Source organism: Lactuca virosa, chromosome 2 (assembly GCF_052849685.1).
Source record: "Lactuca virosa cultivar CGN04683 chromosome 2, Lactuca_virosa_CGN04683_v6, whole genome shotgun sequence".
In the NCBI taxonomy this organism is placed as follows: Eukaryota; Viridiplantae; Streptophyta; class Magnoliopsida; order Asterales; family Asteraceae; genus Lactuca; species Lactuca virosa.
The window spans coordinates 309,713,702-309,735,662 of record NC_136427.1 but is presented as its reverse complement, the minus strand read 5'-3'; the positions used below and the strand labels follow the sequence as shown (position 1 = coordinate 309,735,662).

The 21,961-nt window shown below is 36.9% G+C and overlaps 3 protein-coding genes across 6 annotated transcripts; 1 reads left to right on the top strand and 2 right to left on the bottom strand.

The window, feature by feature from the left end:
• Positions 1 to 1,974: 1,974 nt before the first annotated feature.
• Positions 1,975 to 5,177, bottom strand: LOC145161646 (receptor-like protein EIX1). 2 transcript variants are annotated; one of them, XM_079081212.1, is made up of 2 exons: positions 2,506 to 5,177; positions 1,975 to 2,382 (listed from the first exon to the last, which is right to left on the bottom strand). In XM_079081212.1, exons 1-2 carry the CDS (start codon positions 5,027 to 5,029, stop codon positions 2,084 to 2,086), a joined length of 2,823 nt encoding a protein of 940 aa, XP_078937338.1. In that variant the 5' UTR covers positions 5,030 to 5,177; the 3' UTR covers positions 1,975 to 2,083. The 2 variants fall into 2 exon arrangements, with proteins under 2 accessions (XP_078937338.1, XP_078937339.1); XM_079081213.1 differs by having other exon boundaries at positions 1,975 to 2,367.
• Positions 5,178 to 8,547: 3,370 nt separating this feature from the next.
• LOC145161644 (uncharacterized) lies at positions 8,548 to 21,291 on the top strand. 3 transcript variants are annotated; one of them, XR_013738579.1, is made up of 3 exons: positions 8,548 to 8,742; positions 17,167 to 17,652; positions 20,614 to 21,291. XR_013738579.1 is itself a non-coding variant. In XM_079081210.1 (2 exons), the coding sequence occupies exon 2, from the start codon at positions 17,753 to 17,755 to the stop codon at positions 18,695 to 18,697; it is 945 nt and encodes a 314-aa protein (XP_078937336.1). In that variant the 5' UTR covers positions 8,548 to 8,742; positions 17,167 to 17,752; the 3' UTR covers positions 18,698 to 19,097. The 3 variants fall into 3 exon arrangements, 2 of the variants coding, with proteins under 2 accessions (XP_078937336.1, XP_078937337.1); XM_079081210.1 differs by lacking the exon at positions 20,614 to 21,291 and having other exon boundaries at positions 17,167 to 19,097; XM_079081211.1 differs by lacking the exons at positions 8,548 to 8,742; positions 20,614 to 21,291 and adding an exon at positions 16,966 to 17,076 and having other exon boundaries at positions 17,167 to 19,097.
• LOC145161643 (uncharacterized) lies at positions 9,380 to 11,976 on the bottom strand. Its single transcript, XM_079081209.1, has one exon. It carries the CDS (start codon positions 11,907 to 11,909, stop codon positions 9,597 to 9,599), a length of 2,313 nt encoding a protein of 770 aa, XP_078937335.1. The 5' UTR covers positions 11,910 to 11,976; the 3' UTR covers positions 9,380 to 9,596.
• Positions 21,292 to 21,961: the final 670 nt, after the last annotated feature.

Sequence of the window (21,961 nt, the reverse complement as noted above, 5' to 3'; positions counted from 1 at the left end):
TATTATTTCCTTTTTTTGTAACAAATCAAATTCAATTCAAATTTTGAAAATACAAAATCATATCCTAATAACATTATTATGTTTATTTTGCTTAACAAATTAATTCATAATTACTTATAATCGACAATATCTTGATTTTTTTTACATTTATTATTTTTTTTATCTATATAAAAATCTCTACTCTAATAAATGAAGGTTTTTTTTGCCACATGTCGCACTCTCATTCAATTTGCCAAATGTAATTTTGTGGTTATTTTGAATTAATTTCTTTTCCACATGTCATTTTATGGGTTTTCTATTTTAATAAATTTTACATAATATTTTAATGTAATAGTTACAATAAATGTAGTAATAAATGAATATCAATTTCATTAATGGACTTACATTCTTATTTCAAAATTTCCAAATTAAAGCTCGTTAGTTTATTTTGTTTATTTATTTAAATTTAAAAGATAAAAAAAATCAATTTTAATAATTCATTATTTTTCTTATTTTCTTATAAATCCAAAGTTTTAAATATTTAGACTTTTATATTAATTTTTTTTAATTAACCAATGTAACACATGGGTCTTACACCTAGTTTTAAATATACCGACCGTAGTTTCCACGGGTTATAACCTAGTTTTTTAAATATGGATGTCAACCACAAAATAGGTTATAATTCACATAATGATTGACAATTTTGGATGCCAATAAAATCCCCTATGACTAGGTCAATAACTGAAAAGTAAAAAGCAAGACAGTAAGGCTGAGGGGTATCCTTACGCGTGAGAAAGGAGTGAAAGCATGCCATGTCATTATTTTTACCATTCCACAACCAATCCACTAGGATGTGGAAATGGTGTTCACTAGTGAGGTGGTGGTGAAGAAGAGAGAGAATGTAGAGAGAGATAGACACAAACAAATTTTCCACCAATCAAAGCCCACGTCTTCTTCCGTAGCTGATACCACGCCACAAGACACCTACTCCCCATTGGGGCGGTGTTCACACGTGGGTAGAGGTGCCACGTAGGCACCACGCGTAGCCAAACCCAATCCATACCGCAAAGCCTAAAATAACTTCCAAGCTTCTGGAACCATGTGCATAGTGTTGCCACGTCAATATAAAGCATCGTTTTAAAACTCGTCAGAAGCGTACGCCTTGAGGCGCGCCTTAAGGCGAAGTGGATCATGGTCGAACCAGAGGCGCCGCCTCTGTGGTTGGATTTGAGACGTACGCTTCGTCCAGGTGAAGCGTAGATGAATCGGTAGAGGCGGTGCGTTTTTCAGAAACGTACACCTTGATTTTTAGTCTAATTTTGACTTATTTTCACTTAATCTAATTTTGACGATCCCATCCCATGGCTAAATTGAATACTGGAACGTGTTTTTACCAAACGGAATTGCTTCAATTTGCAATTGGGATCGTCAATTTGGATTTTGGAATGCCGAATTGGAGATTGACAGGAAATTGATTGCCGACTGAAAAATTGACCACTTACCTACAAATTCCAGTCTTATGCTTTGATGCTTCGATTACCTGGTACTTTAATGGATTCAAGTGACATTCCTATTATCCTATATTCCTATTCTATGTATTCTACAATTCCTTCTAGTATTCTATTCTGCGTATTCTACACTTCGTGTAGAAGATATTGAAATAGAAGCACCATAAAACTTTATTGGTAGTGGTGAGGAGAATGACGACCAAAGACAATCAGGTGCATTAGGAAGCCAAAAAAGTTCAGACCCTTGGAGATTCAATTATATATTATTGGAGATCGGAGATTCAATTATATGTTTAGTATTTTATTTTTTATAAGATATATAGTTTTTATATTTACTTTTTAATTCCGCCTCGGGCTTACGCCTAGTGAGGCGAAGGGAAAACGCATCGAGGCGCGATTCCGTTCTTTTAAACCTTGATATAAAGAACCTGAACATACTATCTATCAGTGAAATGAACAAGAGAGAAAAGAAGACGGGCAGGACAAATAAACCAAGACCTCTCCATTTTAAATGATGTGTTTGAATCTCAAATGTTCATGGCTAAAAAGTTGAGATATCTAAATAGAACAAACTTGAAACTTGGTAACTTACGAAATTAAGTTTTCCAACCGATGAAACCTCCCATAAATTTAAACAGAGCAAGTCTCCATCTGTTGTTAAGCGCGAGAATTCCCAGAATTCCCAAAAACCCAGTTGCGAAACCACTTGTTGCACCGTAAACCCACATCTCCTCATGGTCGTCTTCATCTTCCTGAGCGTTTCCTGCATTTTCTAGTTGGACTTGATAATTACTGTTGCAGTTGATCGGAAGTGGCTTACCACAGAGCTTGTTATTGCCGGTATATATTGATGGATCAATGAACGTCTGGAGCTGACTTCCTGTTGGAATTCTCCCTGATAAGTTGTTGTGTGACAAATTTAGATGACTAAGAAACGTCAATAATGAAATACTCTGTGGGATCATCCCTGAAAGTTCGTTTCCAGAAAGATCAAGAGACATTAAGGAATGCATATCACCTATTCGATCCGGAATGTGACCTGTAAGGTGATTGTTCGACAGGTTAAGTCCCAGCAATCCCGCAAGAAGTACAAAGTTTTCGGGTATTTCCCCAACTAGTTTATTGCTGGAAAGGTCCATGTTGATGACGTATGTCATTGTTGTTGTATACTCGAGGGGAACTCCTTTCATTCCCTGGATCAAACTCTGCTCGAACTCTCTGTAAAAATAAATACTGTAACCACCTGATTTGATCATTCCACTAAAGTTCTGGAAGCAGCCAGGTATCTTTCCTGTTAAGTTATTATCTCCAAGATCCAGGATTTGGAGTGTTGTGCATTTACACAACTCTACAGGAATTTGACCGGAGAAATTGTTCTTATGTAGTCTGAGAATTGACAGAGACGTGATCTTTTCACCAATCCATTTCGGTATGCTTCCAGAGAACTGGTTTTCACCCAAATCCAACACATTTAAACTTGTGCAATTTGCTAGAGTTTCCGGAACTTGACCATGGAAGCTATTGTTGTTTAGATGTAGCCAATATAGAGAAGAACCAAGATTGCCTAGAGAGCTCGGAATGAAACCGGATAGCCGGTTGGAACTTAATATTATGACCATCAGTTGCGAAAGGTTTCCCAAGCAATCTGGAATGGTCCCGGAAAGTGTATTTCTGGAAAAATCGAGAATAAATAAATCCGTAGCATTACACACTGAATCCGGAATCGTTCCGTTGAAGAGATTGTTCTTAAGAAGCAACACTCCTAATTGTTCACCTTCATAATTTGCGAACCTTAAATCGAACGGAGCAGGACTTGAGGACTCGGTTGTTTGGTTGAATGGAAGATTTGTCAATGGACCATGGAGAAAGTTGTGGGAGAGATCGAGTATCAGAAAGATCGGGAGCTCATGAAGCCAATCCGGAAGAGGTCCGAAAATGCTAGTTTTGGAAAGGATGAGAATTCGAATACTCCTTTGTGTTTGAATCCACAGTGGAAACTCTGATTCGATTTTGCAAGATCCGAGCATAAGGTTTCTTATTTGGAAAGGAGGCTTCCAATTGGGAGGAATCTTGAAGGTCAATCCGTGGTTTGAAGTTGCAGCGAAATGTTTTAACATCGATGTGTTTGCGAAATGGGCTTCTGTGACAACACCAGATAAAGAATTATTTGATATATCCAGAAACACGAGTTTAGAAAGTTGTCCGATGGTATCCGGAAGAGGCCCTTGTAATAAGTTTGAGGATAAATCAAGAGACCGTAGTTCTGAGAGGTTTCCAGTCCATGATGGAATCGATAACAACGAATTGGAGTTAAGATACAAAATTTCTAGTCTCGATAACTGTCTCATGGAAAATGGAATCAAACCTGTTAAGTTGTTCGAGGAAAGATCCAACTCCTTCAAGCTCTTTAAGTTTCCTAGAGATTCTGGGATCCTTCCTGTCAACTGGTTGTGATCAAGATACAAGCTTGTCAAGGCCGTAAGGCTTTCTAGTGATGTCGGGATTTCACCACTACACTTGTTCCTGCTTAGATATAGTTTCTCCAGAGCAAATTGGGCGCATTCGGTTGATGGCCCTATAAGTTCCCCTTCTATATAATTGTCTGAGAGATCCAACACTTTTATCCCGCAGAGTCTCCACATCCCAATATCTTGTATACGTGGAAATCTATTTCCCCCAAGATAGAGTTCGAGAATGCCGTTCATGACAGGAATTGAAGCATTGAGGAGGTTGTATGAAAGATCAAGGACCCGTAAAGACGTCAAGTTTTGTAAAAACAGAGGGAACTCGCCTTCGAACAAATTTGCACTAAGATCAAGTGTTTGAATGGTGGAGAGCGTGATATTTGAATTCAGATGGGTGTGACTGAAATGGGAATTAGAGAGTTGGCATCCTGACAAGCGTAAAGATCTTAAAGAAAGAATCATATGCAATAGTACCTTGTCTAAATTTGGAGCTTCACCAATGCTCAATCTGCTGAGATCAAGATGCTCGAGTGCCAAAAGACTCCAAAACCATGTGAAATCATCAATGACCAAGCCCCTTTCACTGAGACTAAGTTCGCGCAAATTCGATAGATTTCCGATCCAATGAGGAACGATGCCGGAAAAGCCCGTGTCAGAAAGATTCAGATATCTGAGTTGTGTCATGGACCCGATGAACTCAGGAATCGGGCTGCTACGAAATTTGATCCCACTCAAGTCCAAATAACTCAAATGAGTCAACTCAGCCAAAGACGAATCCAACTCGTTTCCCTCGTCTTGCCACTGGTTTCTGCGAAAATCGATTCGGAGATCAATCCTGGTGATATGTCCGGTTGCATTGTCACAGCCCACGTGTTCCCAGTGGCAACAATTGTTTCCATCCCAAGATGATACTCGACCAGAATCCAAAGGGCCTAATGCAAGGCTGTGTTTAAATCGGAGAAGAGCTCGCCTTTCGTTTTCCAAGCAACTATTGGCTCCGGAAAAGAGGGTTGTGGTAGCACAAACTAAAAAGAGAGAAATCCCACCAACCCATAGCTTCCCCATGATTATGCTCATTCTGATTCTAATCTATTCAAGAAGACTCCATCGATGATAACTTCAAGAATTACTGCTCCATACATGGAATCCATGAAAGTCAAAATCTTCTTAGGTAGAAACTTAGAATCATCTTAGGAAAACCATCGTTAAACGTGTCACTCACATAGGTCCAAAATTCCAAATAACATAACGACTACAACGTTATTGAAAAAGTGCTTCGTAATTTGAAATGCATGTTTTTCTAAATTTTTTATTTTGATTATTTTACCAACCTTAAATATTTTAAGTTATCACTTTTCCGTTTTATATTTTTATTATAGAGAGCAGTTTGTAACTTTGTCTTATATCTTTGTTTTACATATGGATTATTTTTGAATATTTTTGTAATTTTCTTAAGCATAAGGATTATTAGATAATTTTATAAAATCATTTCTATAATTTTTTCAAATATAAAAACCTGGAGATAAAACAATTTTTATACATTGTCAATTTCTGTATTTTTTTCAAGCATAAACAACATTAGATAATTTTACAAATATTATTTTATACTTTTGAAAAGATCATTTCTATAATTTTCTCATAGGAAGTAGGAACCTAGTGGCGGAACCAGGGTCAAAGGAAAGGGGTATCCTCGACAAAAAAAATCGCATAATATACATTAAGAAAAAATATATTCGAAAAAAAATTACACTTATGACAATTTTTTGAGGGGGATCCCGGGCTACCCCGGGATGTATACTAGATCCGCGTATGTAGGAACCATTAGACAATTTTAGTAGGTAAAAGTGAAAACCACACGTTTTTTATTAGATAAAATTTCATACCAATAAGGGCTATTTCTGTAAAAAAATTAATATAAGGATTATTTTATAATTCTTATAAAGAAATTGAGAATATAAATTTAATATACCAATAAATATAAAGATAAATAGACTTATCTTAAAAAAAAAGACTTATCTTAAAGCAAACATTTACCCTTAGAGGCTCACATGCGTAGAAATAACATAGATATATCCGTATATATGTCTACCCATTTTACATATGCAAATTTTAAATTATACCTCTTGTGTTTCTTATATCTTTATTATTTTAATATATGATAAAATATATTAGAAAGATATGACAAAAAAACACATATTATCTTTGACCATTAGTCATTATTATTTGTAGTATTATTATACTACTATGTTCTTATGCTAATTTAGATGGTGTTTGTTTTAGAAAAAATAAAATATATTTGGAAAGTGTTATTTTACATCTTTAGTGTACATTTTTTTTAATCTTTTTGGAAAAAAATATAAGATAAAAGTGTTATTTTACATCTTTAGTTTTTATGAAAAAATATTTGTTTTTTAAAGTTTGGGATACTGACATAAAAACTCTTAAATTTGACATAAATATATGAAATTATTATTTTGTAGATTTTAGATTCACTAATGTTGGATACTTACAAGTTTTTTATTTTACTCTTTTGCAGATTTACTCGGAAAATCGAATATTTCTACCAAACTTAAGGGCTTTAATGGATCAGTAATCAAACTTAAGGGCTTTTATGAACTGAAAAAAGGTAAAACTAAACAAGACTGTCAAACGTAACAACTTTAATAACCTAGAAATACACATAAAAGTTAAAATAAAAAAAAGGTGCAAGTATCCGGTATTAATGAACCTAAAATACAAATAAATAAATAAATTGCTCTAATAAAAAGAAGCTCATATGCCAAAGACTCTCATTCTCTGTTCGTCGGTTTATCAATGGACTAATAACCAATTAGTTTCTCGTTAAACAATATGTTTTTTTTTCAATTATATTTCAATCGGTTTTTTAAAATTTTGAATCGGTGGCGCCTAATCGGTTTTAACCGATTGAATTGGTTGGTCCAGTTTTTTTAAGGTATACGATCCGACCCGACCCGACCCCCACAAATATTGATTTTTTTATTGGCTTCATTTAATTTGGAAACAACGTTATTTTTTTTTCTAAATTCATCACTAATTTAAGTGACAATTTTCTTCCAACATGACGTTTGTTTCGCCTAGGTGGACTAAAAACAGCAGGCTTACCTTGTTGTTTTTTACAAAATGGTGTTTTAAAATACCAACAATAGACTTCATTCTATGAAAATAAAAAATTTTAGTGACCTTTTAGAAGAAATGGGTTGGGCTACATCACATTTACCCATTTGTAAACTCTAACTTAATTAATCTGGTTGTCCGGATAAAAAGAAGAGATGCCCCACGGCCACTGTTTTGGCCTACATGACATTTAGCCATTTGTAAACTCTAACTTAAATAATTTGGTTGTCGTAATAAAAAAAAGGATAATGACTTAAAAGGGTAATATATTTTTCGATTTGTATATATTTGGTCGCTGAGTTTTTTTTCGTCCACATTTACCCCTTCAACTTGTTAAACTGTATACATTCGGTCCTTATGACCGGTTATTCCAGGTTAGCCGGAAAAAATGACTTAATAGGGTAATATATTTTTCATTTTGTACACATTTAGTCATTAATATTTTTGTACACATTTAGTCCTTAATATTTTTTTGTTTCAAAATAATCATTTTTGTTTTTGTATTCATTCAGTACTTATGAATGACTTCTTTTGGTTTTCTCACGACATCTTACGTGAGACAATCATTGATGAAGTGTATGGGGTTGTTGATGTTTATTTGTAACGTCTCCTTTTCACAACCAAAAATTTTTATTTTTAAATAAGGCAAAACTCCCTAATTATAAATTTATTATTAAGAAAAAACGTTTATTCCAAAATACATTTATCGAAAATCAGAGTAATATAAGAAACGCGGAATCCTCAATACTGCTGATGAGTGTAAACAGTCATGCCTTCGCCTTCTCACGATCAACGATAGAACCTGAAAACATAAACAACTGGGTAAGCACAAAGCTTAGTGAGTTCCCCCAAAATACCCCATACAACAAACGTATTATCATGCATAACGGGCCCACACTCATCAGATTGGAATACCTTGGCCCAATCAGTTATCGGACTAGAATGCCAACATGCAACAGGTCCAGTCAGTCATTAGACTGGAATACCCAGTGTTTGTTGACCTGCCGCATCAACCAACCGCTCTTCTCGGGCCTCCGTGCCTACGACTTACAGTCGGCCCGCACCAAGTATATTAGCCTACAACACATAGCATGACCACCTCAACCTATCCCACCACGTATGATGTCGTGAGAAAAACCTAAAGAAATCATTCAAAAGTACTCAATGAGTACAAAAACAAAAATGACTTATTTTGCAACAAAAAAAATATTAAAGGCTAAATGTGTACAAAAATATTAAGGACTAAATGTGTACAAAGCGAGAAATATATTACCCTATTAAGTCATTTTTATCGACTAACCTGGAGTAACCGGTCATAAAAACTAAATGTGTACAGTTTAACAAGTTGAAGGGGTAAATATGAACAAAAAAAAACTCAGTAACCAAATGTGTACGAATCAAAAAAATATATTACCCTTTTAACCCCTGAAATCGAAAATATGATAAACGGAAATCCATCACCCCTGCACTTTTGTCCTGCCACTCTGCCACTGCCTGCTGCCCAGTTGTCGCCCGTTGTGAGCTGCTGCAACCGCCCAGTCGCCCACTCGTCTCTCACTTCGCTTCTCGTTCTTGGCTAACTGCTCGCCGGACTGATTCCGGCTGCTCTCATTTTCTGCTGTTGCTTAAATTTTGTTGTTTACGAACCTAAAGAGGTATTTTCAATTTTGTTGCTGGCTTGATGCTCACCACTTGTACATTAATCTGTGTCTTATTTTCTATTTTGTTGTTGCCTTTTTATTTTGTGTTTTCTTAATTGATTTAATTGTTAGTTGTTATTTGTTAGGGTTTATAACAATTTGACTTAGTTGTTGCATATCACTTATACATTAATCAGCATTCTTGCTAATTGTTAATAGATTTCATATTTAGGGTTTTGTATATTGTGTCTGCTTTGTATTTTTTAATTTGTTAAAGGATTTTATTATGAATTGATAGCGTAATCTTTTGCCTTCACCAAATCAAGTAGTCTCTCTTTTCATTCACCAAAATAAAGTCACTCAAGCTGTGTTTCATTTGAAGATCTATTTAGCCGTTCATAATTAGGCTTGCTAGTTCTAACTGCTCATGGTGAAAATCCTTTCATTTTTTTTTTCTTTTTTTTTGCATAACAACCTCTAATGTCCCCTAATTCAAGTTAAGTTCCCTGTTAGATGTCTACATTTACCAATGATGTGTTAAAGGCATAAAAAGGTTAGTACTTAGTATCATAGATGATACATGCAAAATGCTTTTGGTTAATATCTAGTTTCCACATATTGTAGATAATGGAACACATGAAAGACAAATTCATACAAGATAAAACGTTCAGTGTAACTCAAAATCAAACTACAAACTCCAGAACAACAAAAAGTTAAGGAGGAGAAAACATCTATACAAAATCATATCATAAACAAAATTTGAAATTTCTGCATTTGCTAAGGTCCCATCAGCCCATGAGCTTTTGGTTGTTGAAAACATGAAGCAAATGCTGAACATTTGATCAATCATTGTAATTTGTTTCTTAGTTTCACAGTTTCTTTCCGATGTAACCTCCCACAAAATTGAAGAAAGCATGTCTCCATTTATTCTTAAGCACCAAAATTCCCAAAATACCCATAAACCCCGTTGTGAAACCGCTCGTTACACCGTAAATCCACATCATATCAAAACCATCATCGTCTTCATCTTCCTCGGTGTTTCTTCCAACTTCCAGGACTTGATCATGTTTGCAACTGGTAGGTAGCGGACTACCACAAAGCTGGTTATTGCCGCCGGTGTATATGGATGGATCAATGAGTGTCTGGAGCTGACTTCCTGTTGGAATTCTCCCTGATAACTTGTTGTGTGACAAATTCAGTTGGCTAAGAGATGTCAATGCAGACATACTCTGTGGGATCATCCCTGAAAGACTGTTGACAGAAAGATCAAGAGAAAATAGTGATTTCATATCACCGATTCTATCTGGAATGCGACCTGTGAGGTGATTGTTTGAGAGGTTAAGACCAACCAATCCTGCAAGAAGTACCAATTCCTTGGGTATTTCCCCTACCAGTTTATTGCTTGAAAGGTCCATATTCACGATGTATTTTATCTTCGTTGTATACTCGAGTGCAACTCCTTTCATTACCTGAGTCAAACTCTGCTCGAATCTGCCTAAAAAATCCATATCGGAGTAGCCTCCGGTCATTCCTCTCAACTTCTGGAAACAGAGAGGGACTGTTCCTGTTAAGTTGTTGTCTCCAAGATCCATGATTTGAAGTTCGCTGCTTTCACACAGCTCTACAGGAATTGGACCTGTGAAGTTGTTTTTATGTAGCCTGAGAACTCTCATAAACATGACCTTTTCACCTAACCATTTTGGAATGCTTCCAGAGAATTGGTTTTCACCCAAATCCAACAGATCCAAACCTGTGCAATTTGCTAGAGTTTCTGGAAGTTCGCCATGGAAGCTATTGTTGTTTAGTTGTAACCAATTTAGTGAAGAACCAAGATTGCCTAAAGAGCTTGGAATGACACCCGATAACCGGTTGGAGCTTAATACGATACAATTCAGTTCAGGGAGATCTCCGATACAATCAGGAAGGGTCCCAGATAGCATATTTTTAGAAAAATCTAGAACATAGATCTTTGTAGCATAACACAATGACTCAGGAATCGATCCGTTGAAGAGGTTGTTCCTAAGAACCAACAATGAGGATCCTCTCCCATAACCTACTAAGCGTTCGGTAAAGGGAAAAATCGTGAAGGACTCGGTTGTTTGGTTGGATGGAAGGTTTGTCAATGGACCTTTGAGAAAGTTGTGGGAGAGATCAAGGATCATGATGATAGGGAGGTCGCGAAGCCAAACTGGAAGAGGTCCAAAAATGCTAGTATTAGAAAGGTTTAGAATCACAAGACTCCGTTGCATTCGAATCCATGGTGGAAATTCTGATTCGATTTTGGAAGATTCGAGTAGAATGTTTCTTATTTGGAAAGGAGGGTTCCAATCAGGTGAAATCGTGAAGCTCAACATGTGGTTCCACCTTGCATCCAAGTGTTTTAACATTGATGTGTTGGCGAAATGGGCTTCGGTGATTACACCCGATAAAGAAGTGTTGGATATATCGAGAAATTCAAGTTTAGAAAGCTGTCCGATGGTATCCGGAAGAGGGATTTGTAATAAGTTTTTTGATAAATCGAGAAACTGGAGTTGTGAGAGGTTTCCTATCGATAACGGAATCTCAGACAATGAATTGGAGTTGAGATACAAGATTTCTAGATTCGATAGTCGTCCAAGGGAGAATGGAATCGGACCGTTTAACAGGTTCAGAGATAAATCTAGTTTCCGAAGCATCACCAGGTTTCCAAAAGACGTTGGAATCGAACCTGTCAATTGGTTTCCAGAAAGATCTAATTCCTGCAAACTCGACAGATTTCCAATTCCATGAGGAACAATGCCAGAAAATCCCGCGAAATAAAGATATAGAAATCTGAGTTGTGTCATCGACCCGATGAAGTCCGGAATCGGGATGCTGCGAAAAAGGATCCCACTCAAATCCATGTAACTCAAATGAGTCAACTCGACCAAATACGAATCCAACTCGTTTCCCTCTAATTGTGTGTAAGTACCTGAAATATTGCTTCCGAGATCAAGCATGTTAACATGTCCGGTTGCATTATCGCATCCGATGCCTTGCCACTCACAACACTTGTTTCCTTTCCATGATGATAGTCTACCAGAAGGTTTCGGTGCAAGGCTATGTTTGAATTGGAGAAGAGCTTGCCTCTCTTCTTCCAAACAACCCAAACAGAAGTTTGTGGTTGCAAAAATTAAGAGAAATAATAACCATAGCTTCCCCATGACTATGACTGTAGTTTCTTCAAGAACAGCTACCTCATTGACGAGGTCAAGAATTATAGATATAAATACTCTTTTTTTCAATACACTGAATATATAATATTTAAAATTTGCTTTTGTCTAAAGTATCCACTATCCACCAAACATTACCGCGTAAAAAAACATCTTTTTAAGAAATATATATATATACTTTACATGCCTATAAGGTATGCACAACATGTTTGTTTTTTTAAATATATACTTATATTAAATTTCGGTTTATGCTGCGTCATTTTAACACCAATATTTTTATACTAAATAATTAGATTTACCTAATAATTAAATTCAACTAAACAATATTATTTTACTAGATTTAAAGACAAATTATGCTTTATACCTTCTAGAAAGTTTATATTTGGGAGACGAATTATGCTTTATACCTTCTAGAAAGTTAATATTTGGGTTTTAGTTAAGGTGGTTGTTATTGGCCGAAATATACATGCCATATATTTCAGATTTCTATATTGTATACTATGTAATTATTGTGCATGATCTGTACCATATTTAGCTCTATAGTTTGTTAGGCTTTCCCCTTTCTCTCTCTATAATTCTCTGAATATATTAAGTGGAATATCAATGAGATGAGCATTCGAATCTCAAACAATTACATGGTATTAGAGCCAAGGGCTCATTACCGATTTTATTCTCCTTCCACAGCCATGGCCGTGCCATTTTCTTGTCCATTTCTTTTTTAGTCTTGTCCGCCATCTCCTAGTATTCCAAGATGTCCGACAAATCTTAACCCAACCCCATCAAATCAATCCACCCAGCTTACACTGTAACGAACATACAGAACAAGGTACGGATTCTAGATGGCACTAAGGTCACGTACTCTTCATGGGTAAGACTGTTCACACTTCACACTAAAGGTTACAAAGTCCTCTCCCACATCGATGGTACAAATCCTCCGGCTAAGACATATCCAGCCTACGAAGCCTGATCAGAAATCGATGCTATCATCCTACAGTGGATCTATGGGACAATTTCTATTTCTGATGACCTTCTCGCTCGAATACTTGAACCAGACACCACTGCATACGAAACTTGGTCCAAAGTTCAAAACATCTTCCTCAACAATAAGGGCTCTCGGGCTGCAACCCTAGAGCACGAGTTCAACAACGTGACACGCTGAGCCATGACATCCCTTGAAGCATATTTGCCAACGCCTCAAAGACCTGTCTAGTCAACTTAACGATGTGGAATGCCTAGTCAGCGAGAATCGTCTCGTTGTACAACTGGGTCGTGGTCTAACCTTCGAATTCGACACCGTGGCCGCCTACATCAACCAACCTTACTTACATGGGATACCGCCTGCTTCATGCTACAACTTGAGAACCAGCGCCAAAGTGCCCAGGACAACCACTCGCCTACGGAGGTTGTTGCCATCGTTATCATGAACCACCGTCCAACTCTATGCCATGATGTGATTCTGTTAACAAGAGTCGCCAATCTCATCCACGTAACACTAGTCGACGATTTTCTCCATCTGGTTCTCAAAACAGGCAGAAATCAGCCCACTCATTGCGGTCCTTCGTCTGGTCAAAAATCGACAGCCCCTCTCGTATTTGAACAATCGGTGCACTCATCCGGTCAAAATTGACCCCCATGGTCCAATTTCCCATCACCTTTTTGGGCTACTCCTTGGTGGGCTTCCCCACCACCTTGCCCATATCCTACTTAACCAGGATGGGCCACACCTTGGGCCATTCCTACCTAACTGATCGACAACAACGGACCTTCCTCACAGATGTTACTTGGTGCAACTTTCTCTACCATGACTCTTGACCCCAACGACAACCAGTGGTATATGGACCGAGGAGCTACCACTCACCTTATTGCGGACGCAAGTAAAATTTCTACTCCCTGTATGTCTTCTATTAAGTCTGTGTTTATTGGAAATGGTAATCAAGGATCAGGTCACACCACATTACCTCACCCATCCAAACCTATACACCTAAAAGACATACTTCACACTCCAAATGTTCTCAAAAACCTTGTATCCGTATGTATGTTTTGTCGAGATAATATTGTATCCGTTGAATTTGATCTATATGGTTTTTCTGTAAAGGATTACAAGATTGGGAAGCATCTGACGAGACATAATAGCTTCGGTGACCTCTACCACTTCACTAATCAAAGAAATTAAGAAAAAAAAAACATAATTTTCGAAAAAAAAAGAAACAGATTTTCCAGCAATATAAACAAATTCCAGAAAAAAAAACAGATTTTTTGAAGAAAAAAAACTGGTTTTTCTTTAAAACAAAAATTTTCTGTAAAAAAACTGATTTATTTGTAAAACATAGAAAACATGTAAAAAAAGACTTACATGTTGAAAAACACTTCAATTTCTTTCACAACTTATAGCACTACAAGTGAGACTAAGAACCTTTATAGCAAATTTTTTTAGATTAGGAGTTGAAGATCCACATGCTCCCACCAATCAACTATAAAAAAAAACATAAAGTCAAAGACTATAAATTAGAATTTAGAAGAAAAAAAATTAAGTAGGAATTTACATGGTCATTTTGTTTCCCGATGTCTAACAGCCATAGGATTACCAAATAGTCTTTGTGCATTCTGATATTTATCCAATTCCTTTGAAATCTTGTCTTGATCTTGTTGCTCGGGAACAAGCCTCATAATGCAATCATACAAACCTTTTTCTACTTCTTCACAAGCTACCCCACTTACATCTTTATAAAAAGTTGTGTTGTAGTCATCCGGTTTCGAAAAGCTATCATGAATGGCCTCCTTATCCATATCCATGGCCTCATAAATGCAGCCCATGGCCGAATATTTTTCTCCATCAACAATCCTAAGAACCTTAACTAGGGGACTCGTTAACTTAAGAGCATAATGTACATTTCTCCAAAATGTTTATTGCATAAAGTAGCCTTTAACTTTTATCCCCTTCCCGTCTGAAGACCACCTAGATGTTTCCTACTCTTTAGAAATCACCATATTCCTCAAATTGGTTCTCTGTTTGTGGATTAGTGCAAGAGTGATGAATGATGTTGCAAATCTTGTGATAGCCGGCCTATGTAAGTTTCTTTGGTTTGTGAACTTTCTCATCATGTTCACAAGAGGCAGATGGTTATATATATATATATATATATATATATATATATATATATATATATAATTGCTAGAATTGACTTCTTTAATGCACTTTTCACTCTTGGAACTTGTTTGCCAATATCTGCCAACATCAAATCTAGGCAATGTGCAGCACATGGTGTCCAATAGAGATTTGGTCTTGCAGCTTCCAACAACTTCCCTACAAAGTTTATAGATAAAAAGTAGATGCCATTAGACAAGATATTAACATTCATAAAAGATAAAAGACTAAGGTTAAAAGTTAAAAATCTTACTCGCCTTCTCATAAGCTGATGCATTCATTATCGGTCACCACTTGTACCACATTTTTTTCACCAACTTCCTCTACCATTTTATCAAGAACACGGAACAACAAATCTGCATCTTTTGAAACATCGAAAAATCAAGTGACCTCTTCAATACCGAACCCTTTTGGGAGCTCACATGAAGTTGATGATGTCTTTTTGCACCACGGATCCATCCGATAACATGGATCAACCTTTTTCAGCCCATTCTTCTTCATGCTCCAACAGCTGTTTTTGAACATCTTTTACTTCGTTATTTAGTATAGGCACTCTTAACTCGTAGATAGACTGCGGTTTCAACCCGGAACCAAACTGTCCAATAGCTTCAATCATAATTTTGAAGCTATCATATGTCGCAACATTGAAAGGAATGCCCCCATCGAAAAACCATCTCCCAATGTGACAACAAACTTTATCCCTAAGGTCCTTTCGACAAACTTCGTTGATGATTTATTTCCCATCCTTCTTACCTTTCATTGCGTCTTGCGGGTTAGGAGGATAATACATGTTTTTTATCTTGGTTTTTTGGGAGGGGGCATGTTGCTACTACCGCCTACCTCAATATCTTCCTCTTTATTTTCAACGCCCTCGTACCCATAAGCTTGTTGACTTGCTTCCATTTGTTGTTGTGCCTTTAATGATTGCTTCTTTTCTATGAATGCCCTACATTCTTCTCGTACATGCTCGGGAAAATTTGGGCATTTCTTTGCGTCTTTATGACCACCAACCAAGTGTTGTTTGAGGAGGTATACTCCTCCTTTCAGAACTTGTCAACAAAAAGAGTAAGAAAAGTTGTTTTTATTACTTGGATCTTGTTTACCATATCTCCTACCTGGTCATCTGAAGTTGAACCCATTCTGTAAACAGTAACAAAACCGATGTTAATTAACAATTTAACACTTTAACAACATTACAACATAAGTTCATAATAGTTAGAGATAAAGTATAACATAACTGTTCAACAACACAAATTACAACATAACATAACTACAATACTCCATAAGTGTAACAACATGAATCAATGAACAACTGAACATTCAAACAAGTGATTACGTGAACAACAGTAAAAAAAGAGTATAGTAGATTGATAGTATACTAGTAAATAGTAATCTAGTATTAAATATTAATACATTACAGGGGGAAATTATAGAATACAGATTACATAGTTTTTTTTATTTATTTATTTAAACCTAATGGCCCGCCATCTAATTAAAAGCACGTAATTCATCAAGGCACGCTTAAGCGCCGCTTACCGTGTCACCGAAAAACGCCAAAAGCGGTCCGAGTCGAGTGAGTTAAGGAACGCATCACATTATAGGGTCTGAAGCTCTTAGGCTAATCGCATTGGCGCCTAACACTTAAAGCACGCTTACTCAGCGCTTTTCTAAACCAAGTGTGGGATACACAAATTTGATTTTTTTTTATTTTTTTGTTATTATTTTTTTATTTTTTTGAGAAAAATGAACGGCTTGTGTGTCGGGTCCTGATTCTCTATGGCAAAAAAAAAAAGGCCATGTGTTTTGATGTACCACAGTGCCATTTGGTCTTGTGATTATTAAACACGATATCGACACTCACATAACCCTCGTGATGATTCCTAAACCCTAATAATAAACTTTCGATTTTCTTTCAATCTCTTTAATCAATCCGAGATTAAAGCACCACAGTATGCAATTTTTTCATCCTAACTTCACCTCCTTCATCATCTAGGTCGAATTCTTCCCATGAAGGTGTAAAAATTGGATCTTGCATAAAACCCTAGTTTTTGATTTGTAAATTTTTATTTGATTCTTGTATTATATTTCAAAATTCTTGTGTAGGGAGCAAGCTTGGGGAGGTGTTTTGGAAGAAAGATTGAAAGCTTTCATCTGTAATTGTGCATTCCACCATTGATGAGTTCAAACTCTTCTTGAGGTTGAAGATGAAGTGAAAAAGTCAAGAACACATCACCAATTCAAGCATTTGACTGGTACATTCCTTCCATATCTCAAGTTTAATGCATGAATTTTAAGATAGTTTGATTAGAATTGTTGAAAATTCGTTCATGTGCTTCATATAGTTATACATTCCTATCTCAATAGTTATGCTTTCGCTTTTGGTCATACTTTGCCTAGTTGTGCTTTAGCTTTTGATCATACTTTGCCTGTCATATACATTTGGCTTGTTAGCACCATGACAAAACACAAGAATCCAAAGCCAATGGAGGAATGGGAATCCAAGTATGGTGTCACCACCATTGTGCATCGTTCTCTGGAGGAGCGTGACCGTTACCGTCACCTAAAGGGTCGTGAATACTCTTAACAACGGTTTGTACACATTCCCACTCTCCAAGAAATAGGAGTTTATGATGGTGTCTTTCGGCTATTTAGCAATATCGGGTGGGAGAGTATCCTAACTTTAACACCTATGGATTCATTCAAAAACACAACTCTTGAATTCTTACAATCTTTGCATTTCAATGATGATTCCAAAAGACTCTCATTCCGCCTCATGCAATTGCAATTTTTTCCGAGGCTAGACGATCTTAGTGGGTTTGTAGGGATCTCTACGGACTATACTTATGGTCCTCATTTAGGATTTAAGCGAGAAAAAAATACCCTCTTCAAAGCTAAGGACTTTTGGATGAAAATCACGGGGTTGGATTCTTACGAGGCTCGATCCGCCAAAGCTTCTCAAATCATTCATCCGGTCTTAAGGGTGGCCCTCCGAATTATCTCTAATGTTGTCTTCCCCCAAGAAGATACAAGCAAAACTAGTAAAATGGAGCTAGAAATTCTTTGGTGCATGGTCACTGGCCTTAAAAGACCACATTTTGGCGCCTTTCTTGCCTCCAAACTTGTCAAGATTTCCACTAGTGATTCCGGCCCCATTCATTGTGGCGGGATAGTCACTTATCTCGCCACTCGCCTTGCTTGTGCCGAACTTTTTGAGGAGAAACGCCCTGATCTCGAGAAAATCACACAAGGCTCCGATGCCCTCACGTCTAATGTCCTTGAAACCTCATCTTTCTTCCGCAAAGAGAGTGAAGGTAGTCTTACATGGTTGGTGCAGAAAAAACCTCATTTCCGAGTTCCTGCTGGGGATTTCAGTTCCCTCCAACTCCAACAGGACATCACTCAGACACGGTGGTTATTGCTAAATAACATTTCTGCTAAGCCCATCTCGCGATCTCCTAAGCGGATAATCGTCGACCACGAAGACGAAACCAGTGCTACTCCTTTTGTCCCCCTCGCTCACTCTACTCCTCCCACTGCAGGGGGATCAACTTTCTGTTGCCCCGGTAAAGACCACCCATTACATCTACACCTGCCGGGCGACTCACTACCACGACACATACATGAGGCGTTTTGATCTCCTTGATCAAGCTGTTGCAGACATTCACGCTGATTTATCTGCAACCAACACATCCATTCAGCAATTGACACAAACAGTACAAAATATTCATTTTGAGTTTATGCAGTTCTTGCAGTGTTGGACCCCTCGCGGTCAACCTCCGCCTCATCCTCCCACCACTCAGTAGGCCTCTCTGAGCATCGATGACAATGCTTAATCTTAAGCTTGGGGAGGGGTCTTTGTATATTAGGTTCTAGTTTCCTCATGCATTTCATCAAAAACATTTCAAAAATCCAAAAAGATTTTGCTTTTCTTATTTTCATTTTTTAAGTGTATTCATTTCAAACCATCCAAATAAAATTACAAAAATATTTTAATTTTTTATCTTATTTTATTTCTTTGCATTTTGCATTTTTAATCACCAAAAATTACAAAAAAAAATTAATTTCAACTTATATATATATATATATATATATATATATATATATATATATATATATATATATATATATATATATATATAATCGATACATCAAATCATAAAGGGTGCGAGTAGTTGACCACCTTGAAGTCCAAACAAAAAAAAATAAAAAAATAGAAATTAAATAACTCCTCACTTTGAATGTGTCTCGCACAAACAGAGAATGCTAGACCTGACGGTGTCATCTTCGTCGTGGGTTTGGTAACTCAAAAATAGAGGGTAGATGATTTTCTGTGTTGAGTTATGGAGTAAAGGAGGGTAAAACAGCTTTTAAAAATACCGCGCTCTTTAAAACTCGATATTTCACGCCAACTCTTGTTTGAAATGACCGAACAACCATCTTTAGAATCACTTTTGGGTAGACCTCTTGAAGGGAGATTTTGTTGCATCCACCTGTTCACACATCGTCTGAAGTATTGAAGACTTGGTTGGCCATTACACCTAATCGGGCCAAAATCTATACAAGCAAATGATTCAAGAACCAATAAAGCTACAACAGAAGAAAGAATCCACAAGCCAAGTCTTACACCAAAGAGATTCAGAAGCAAAGCAAGTCAAATAAAAAGAAATCAATCTCAAATAAAAAAAAGCAACTTGAAGAAGCGAAAGACAAAGTTTATCAAAGTAAGTCAAAGAAGTCAAGTTGAAGGTTAAAGACGCGAACAACACAAGATCTCGGGAGGATGCAATGATTGATACCTTTGGCAGTAAGCCTGAGATGAATAGTGAGCACTGGGATGGATTGACAGGTTGAGTCAACCGGGAGTACACCAAGAGAGTTTTAGAGGAGCGGTCCCTTTTTAGAAATATGATACCTTCCCAAATAAAGTAATTTGGCACCAGGGTTGTCTACATTTTCAAAACTACTGAATCGGTGACTTTCGTGTAAAGTCTCACGACCCTCTGACTTTGAACTCCGGACCCATGATTGTCATTTAAAAGATGACGTCCAAGGCTTGACTATGTTGACACTTACTTAAAGTGAGAACAATAAATGGATAACATTTTGTGTTTGGATAATTGGTAATTGACTTTCGTACCCCTGATGATCGAACAAGTAGAATTATGAAATTCGAAAAAAAAATCCTTTTATTTTTTTGAAACTTTCTTAAGCTTATTTTCTTAGTTTCTTTTGTAAATAATTTATTTTCATTGTTTTTGTTGCATGCATTCGTTCTTAGCTCATTTAGGGTCTTTTTGTCCCTTTTGCTTTATGTTTCTTTTTGCCATCTAGAAATCTTGTTTTGCCCGATTCTCGTTCTTTCTTGAGGACAAAAAAGGTCTAAGCTTGGAGAGGTTTGTTAGGTGCATTTTGTGCACCTATTTTAGACGTCTATTCCTATCTTTTCATTGCGTTTTACTTCCTAATTCTTGTATTTAATTAACTATTTGGGCACTTACATATTTTATTCAGAATGTCTGGTACTTTACTATCTTTTGATTTATTTTGCAGGCTTATATGATGGAGCTTGGAGCATGAAGAGAAGATGGATTAGTCGTGTTACATTTCATCATAGCAAAAGACCACTTTTGATGCACGATCTATGTCACACCGACACGGGTCGTGTTTGTCCTTTTTATCTGAGCAACATGACTCGGGGTGAAGCTAGATCGAAGATAGATTTGAAGACTTATTTGAGTTTTAGCAAAAAACACGTCCATGCTGAAAACACATGGCCATGCTAAAAACACATTGTCATGCTAAAAAGGCATTGTCTTATGGCAAGCATGCGAACAGTTATTTGTGGGGCTAAATAGGACGAAATCGTCATTTTAAAAGGAGGAAACGGTTTTGAGAACAACTTGTTAGGAATTAAGACAGGGTACACGCAGCAGAAACACTATCACACACTCACAAACGAAACGAGAAAATAAAGCAATAAAGAACACAAGGATTTTACGTGGTTCGGATTCGGTGTAAATCCTACGTCCACGGGCTGCAACTAGAGAATTTTATTAAAACTCACAAGATTACAATTGGCTTGACACTCTACACTTGATGTTCTCTCAAGTTTTTGCACACAAAATATGCAAAACATACATGCATATATATAGGTATATTTGTGAGCCGCAATATGCACAAGATTGCCGCATAGTTTGAAAAAATAATTCTCATGCATGTGTTTGACAATTTTTTCCACCGTCCAATTATTTGCCGTCCAAAACTTTGACAGTCCAACAAATGAATTCAAAAGGTGTGCTCCATAATTGCATCGTCCATTTCATATTCAATTGTTTAATATTTCCAAGTTTCATTTATGGCCCTTGAACTTTTAGGAACTTGTCAATTTGTTCAAGACTCCATAAATCTTAACAATCTCCCACTTGGAGACTTGAACAAATTAGTCTTTCTCCGCCATTCAACTCTCAATTACTCCAGTAATCTTAAAAAACAACCAAGTCTTTCAAGCTTCCAGTTTCAAAGAACAAGCTAAAACTTAGTCTGATTTCTCTAATTGCAGCCGCCCCTCATCTTCAAGTACTAGAAGGGCCAGTTGAAGCTCCCACTAGCTCCAACTCAGTCGTGGCTAATCCCACCACCGACTCATCCTCTGTCTCAACCGGTTTGGACACTCCACCAGATCCAGAGATACACCGAGGACCACTAACACTCTCCAAACTTTGCAAACTTCCAACAAGAGAGAATTTTCTAGTCTTAGTCTTCAAAACCCAACGACTCTTTGTAACTGTACCCGGGACACACCCCGTGCTCCCACTGTCACAGAATCCCCTGAATGGTTTAGAATTTCCGACTCGTTCAGCTAACATCCCCTTGGCTCCAGAATTCATGTTTGCAAAAT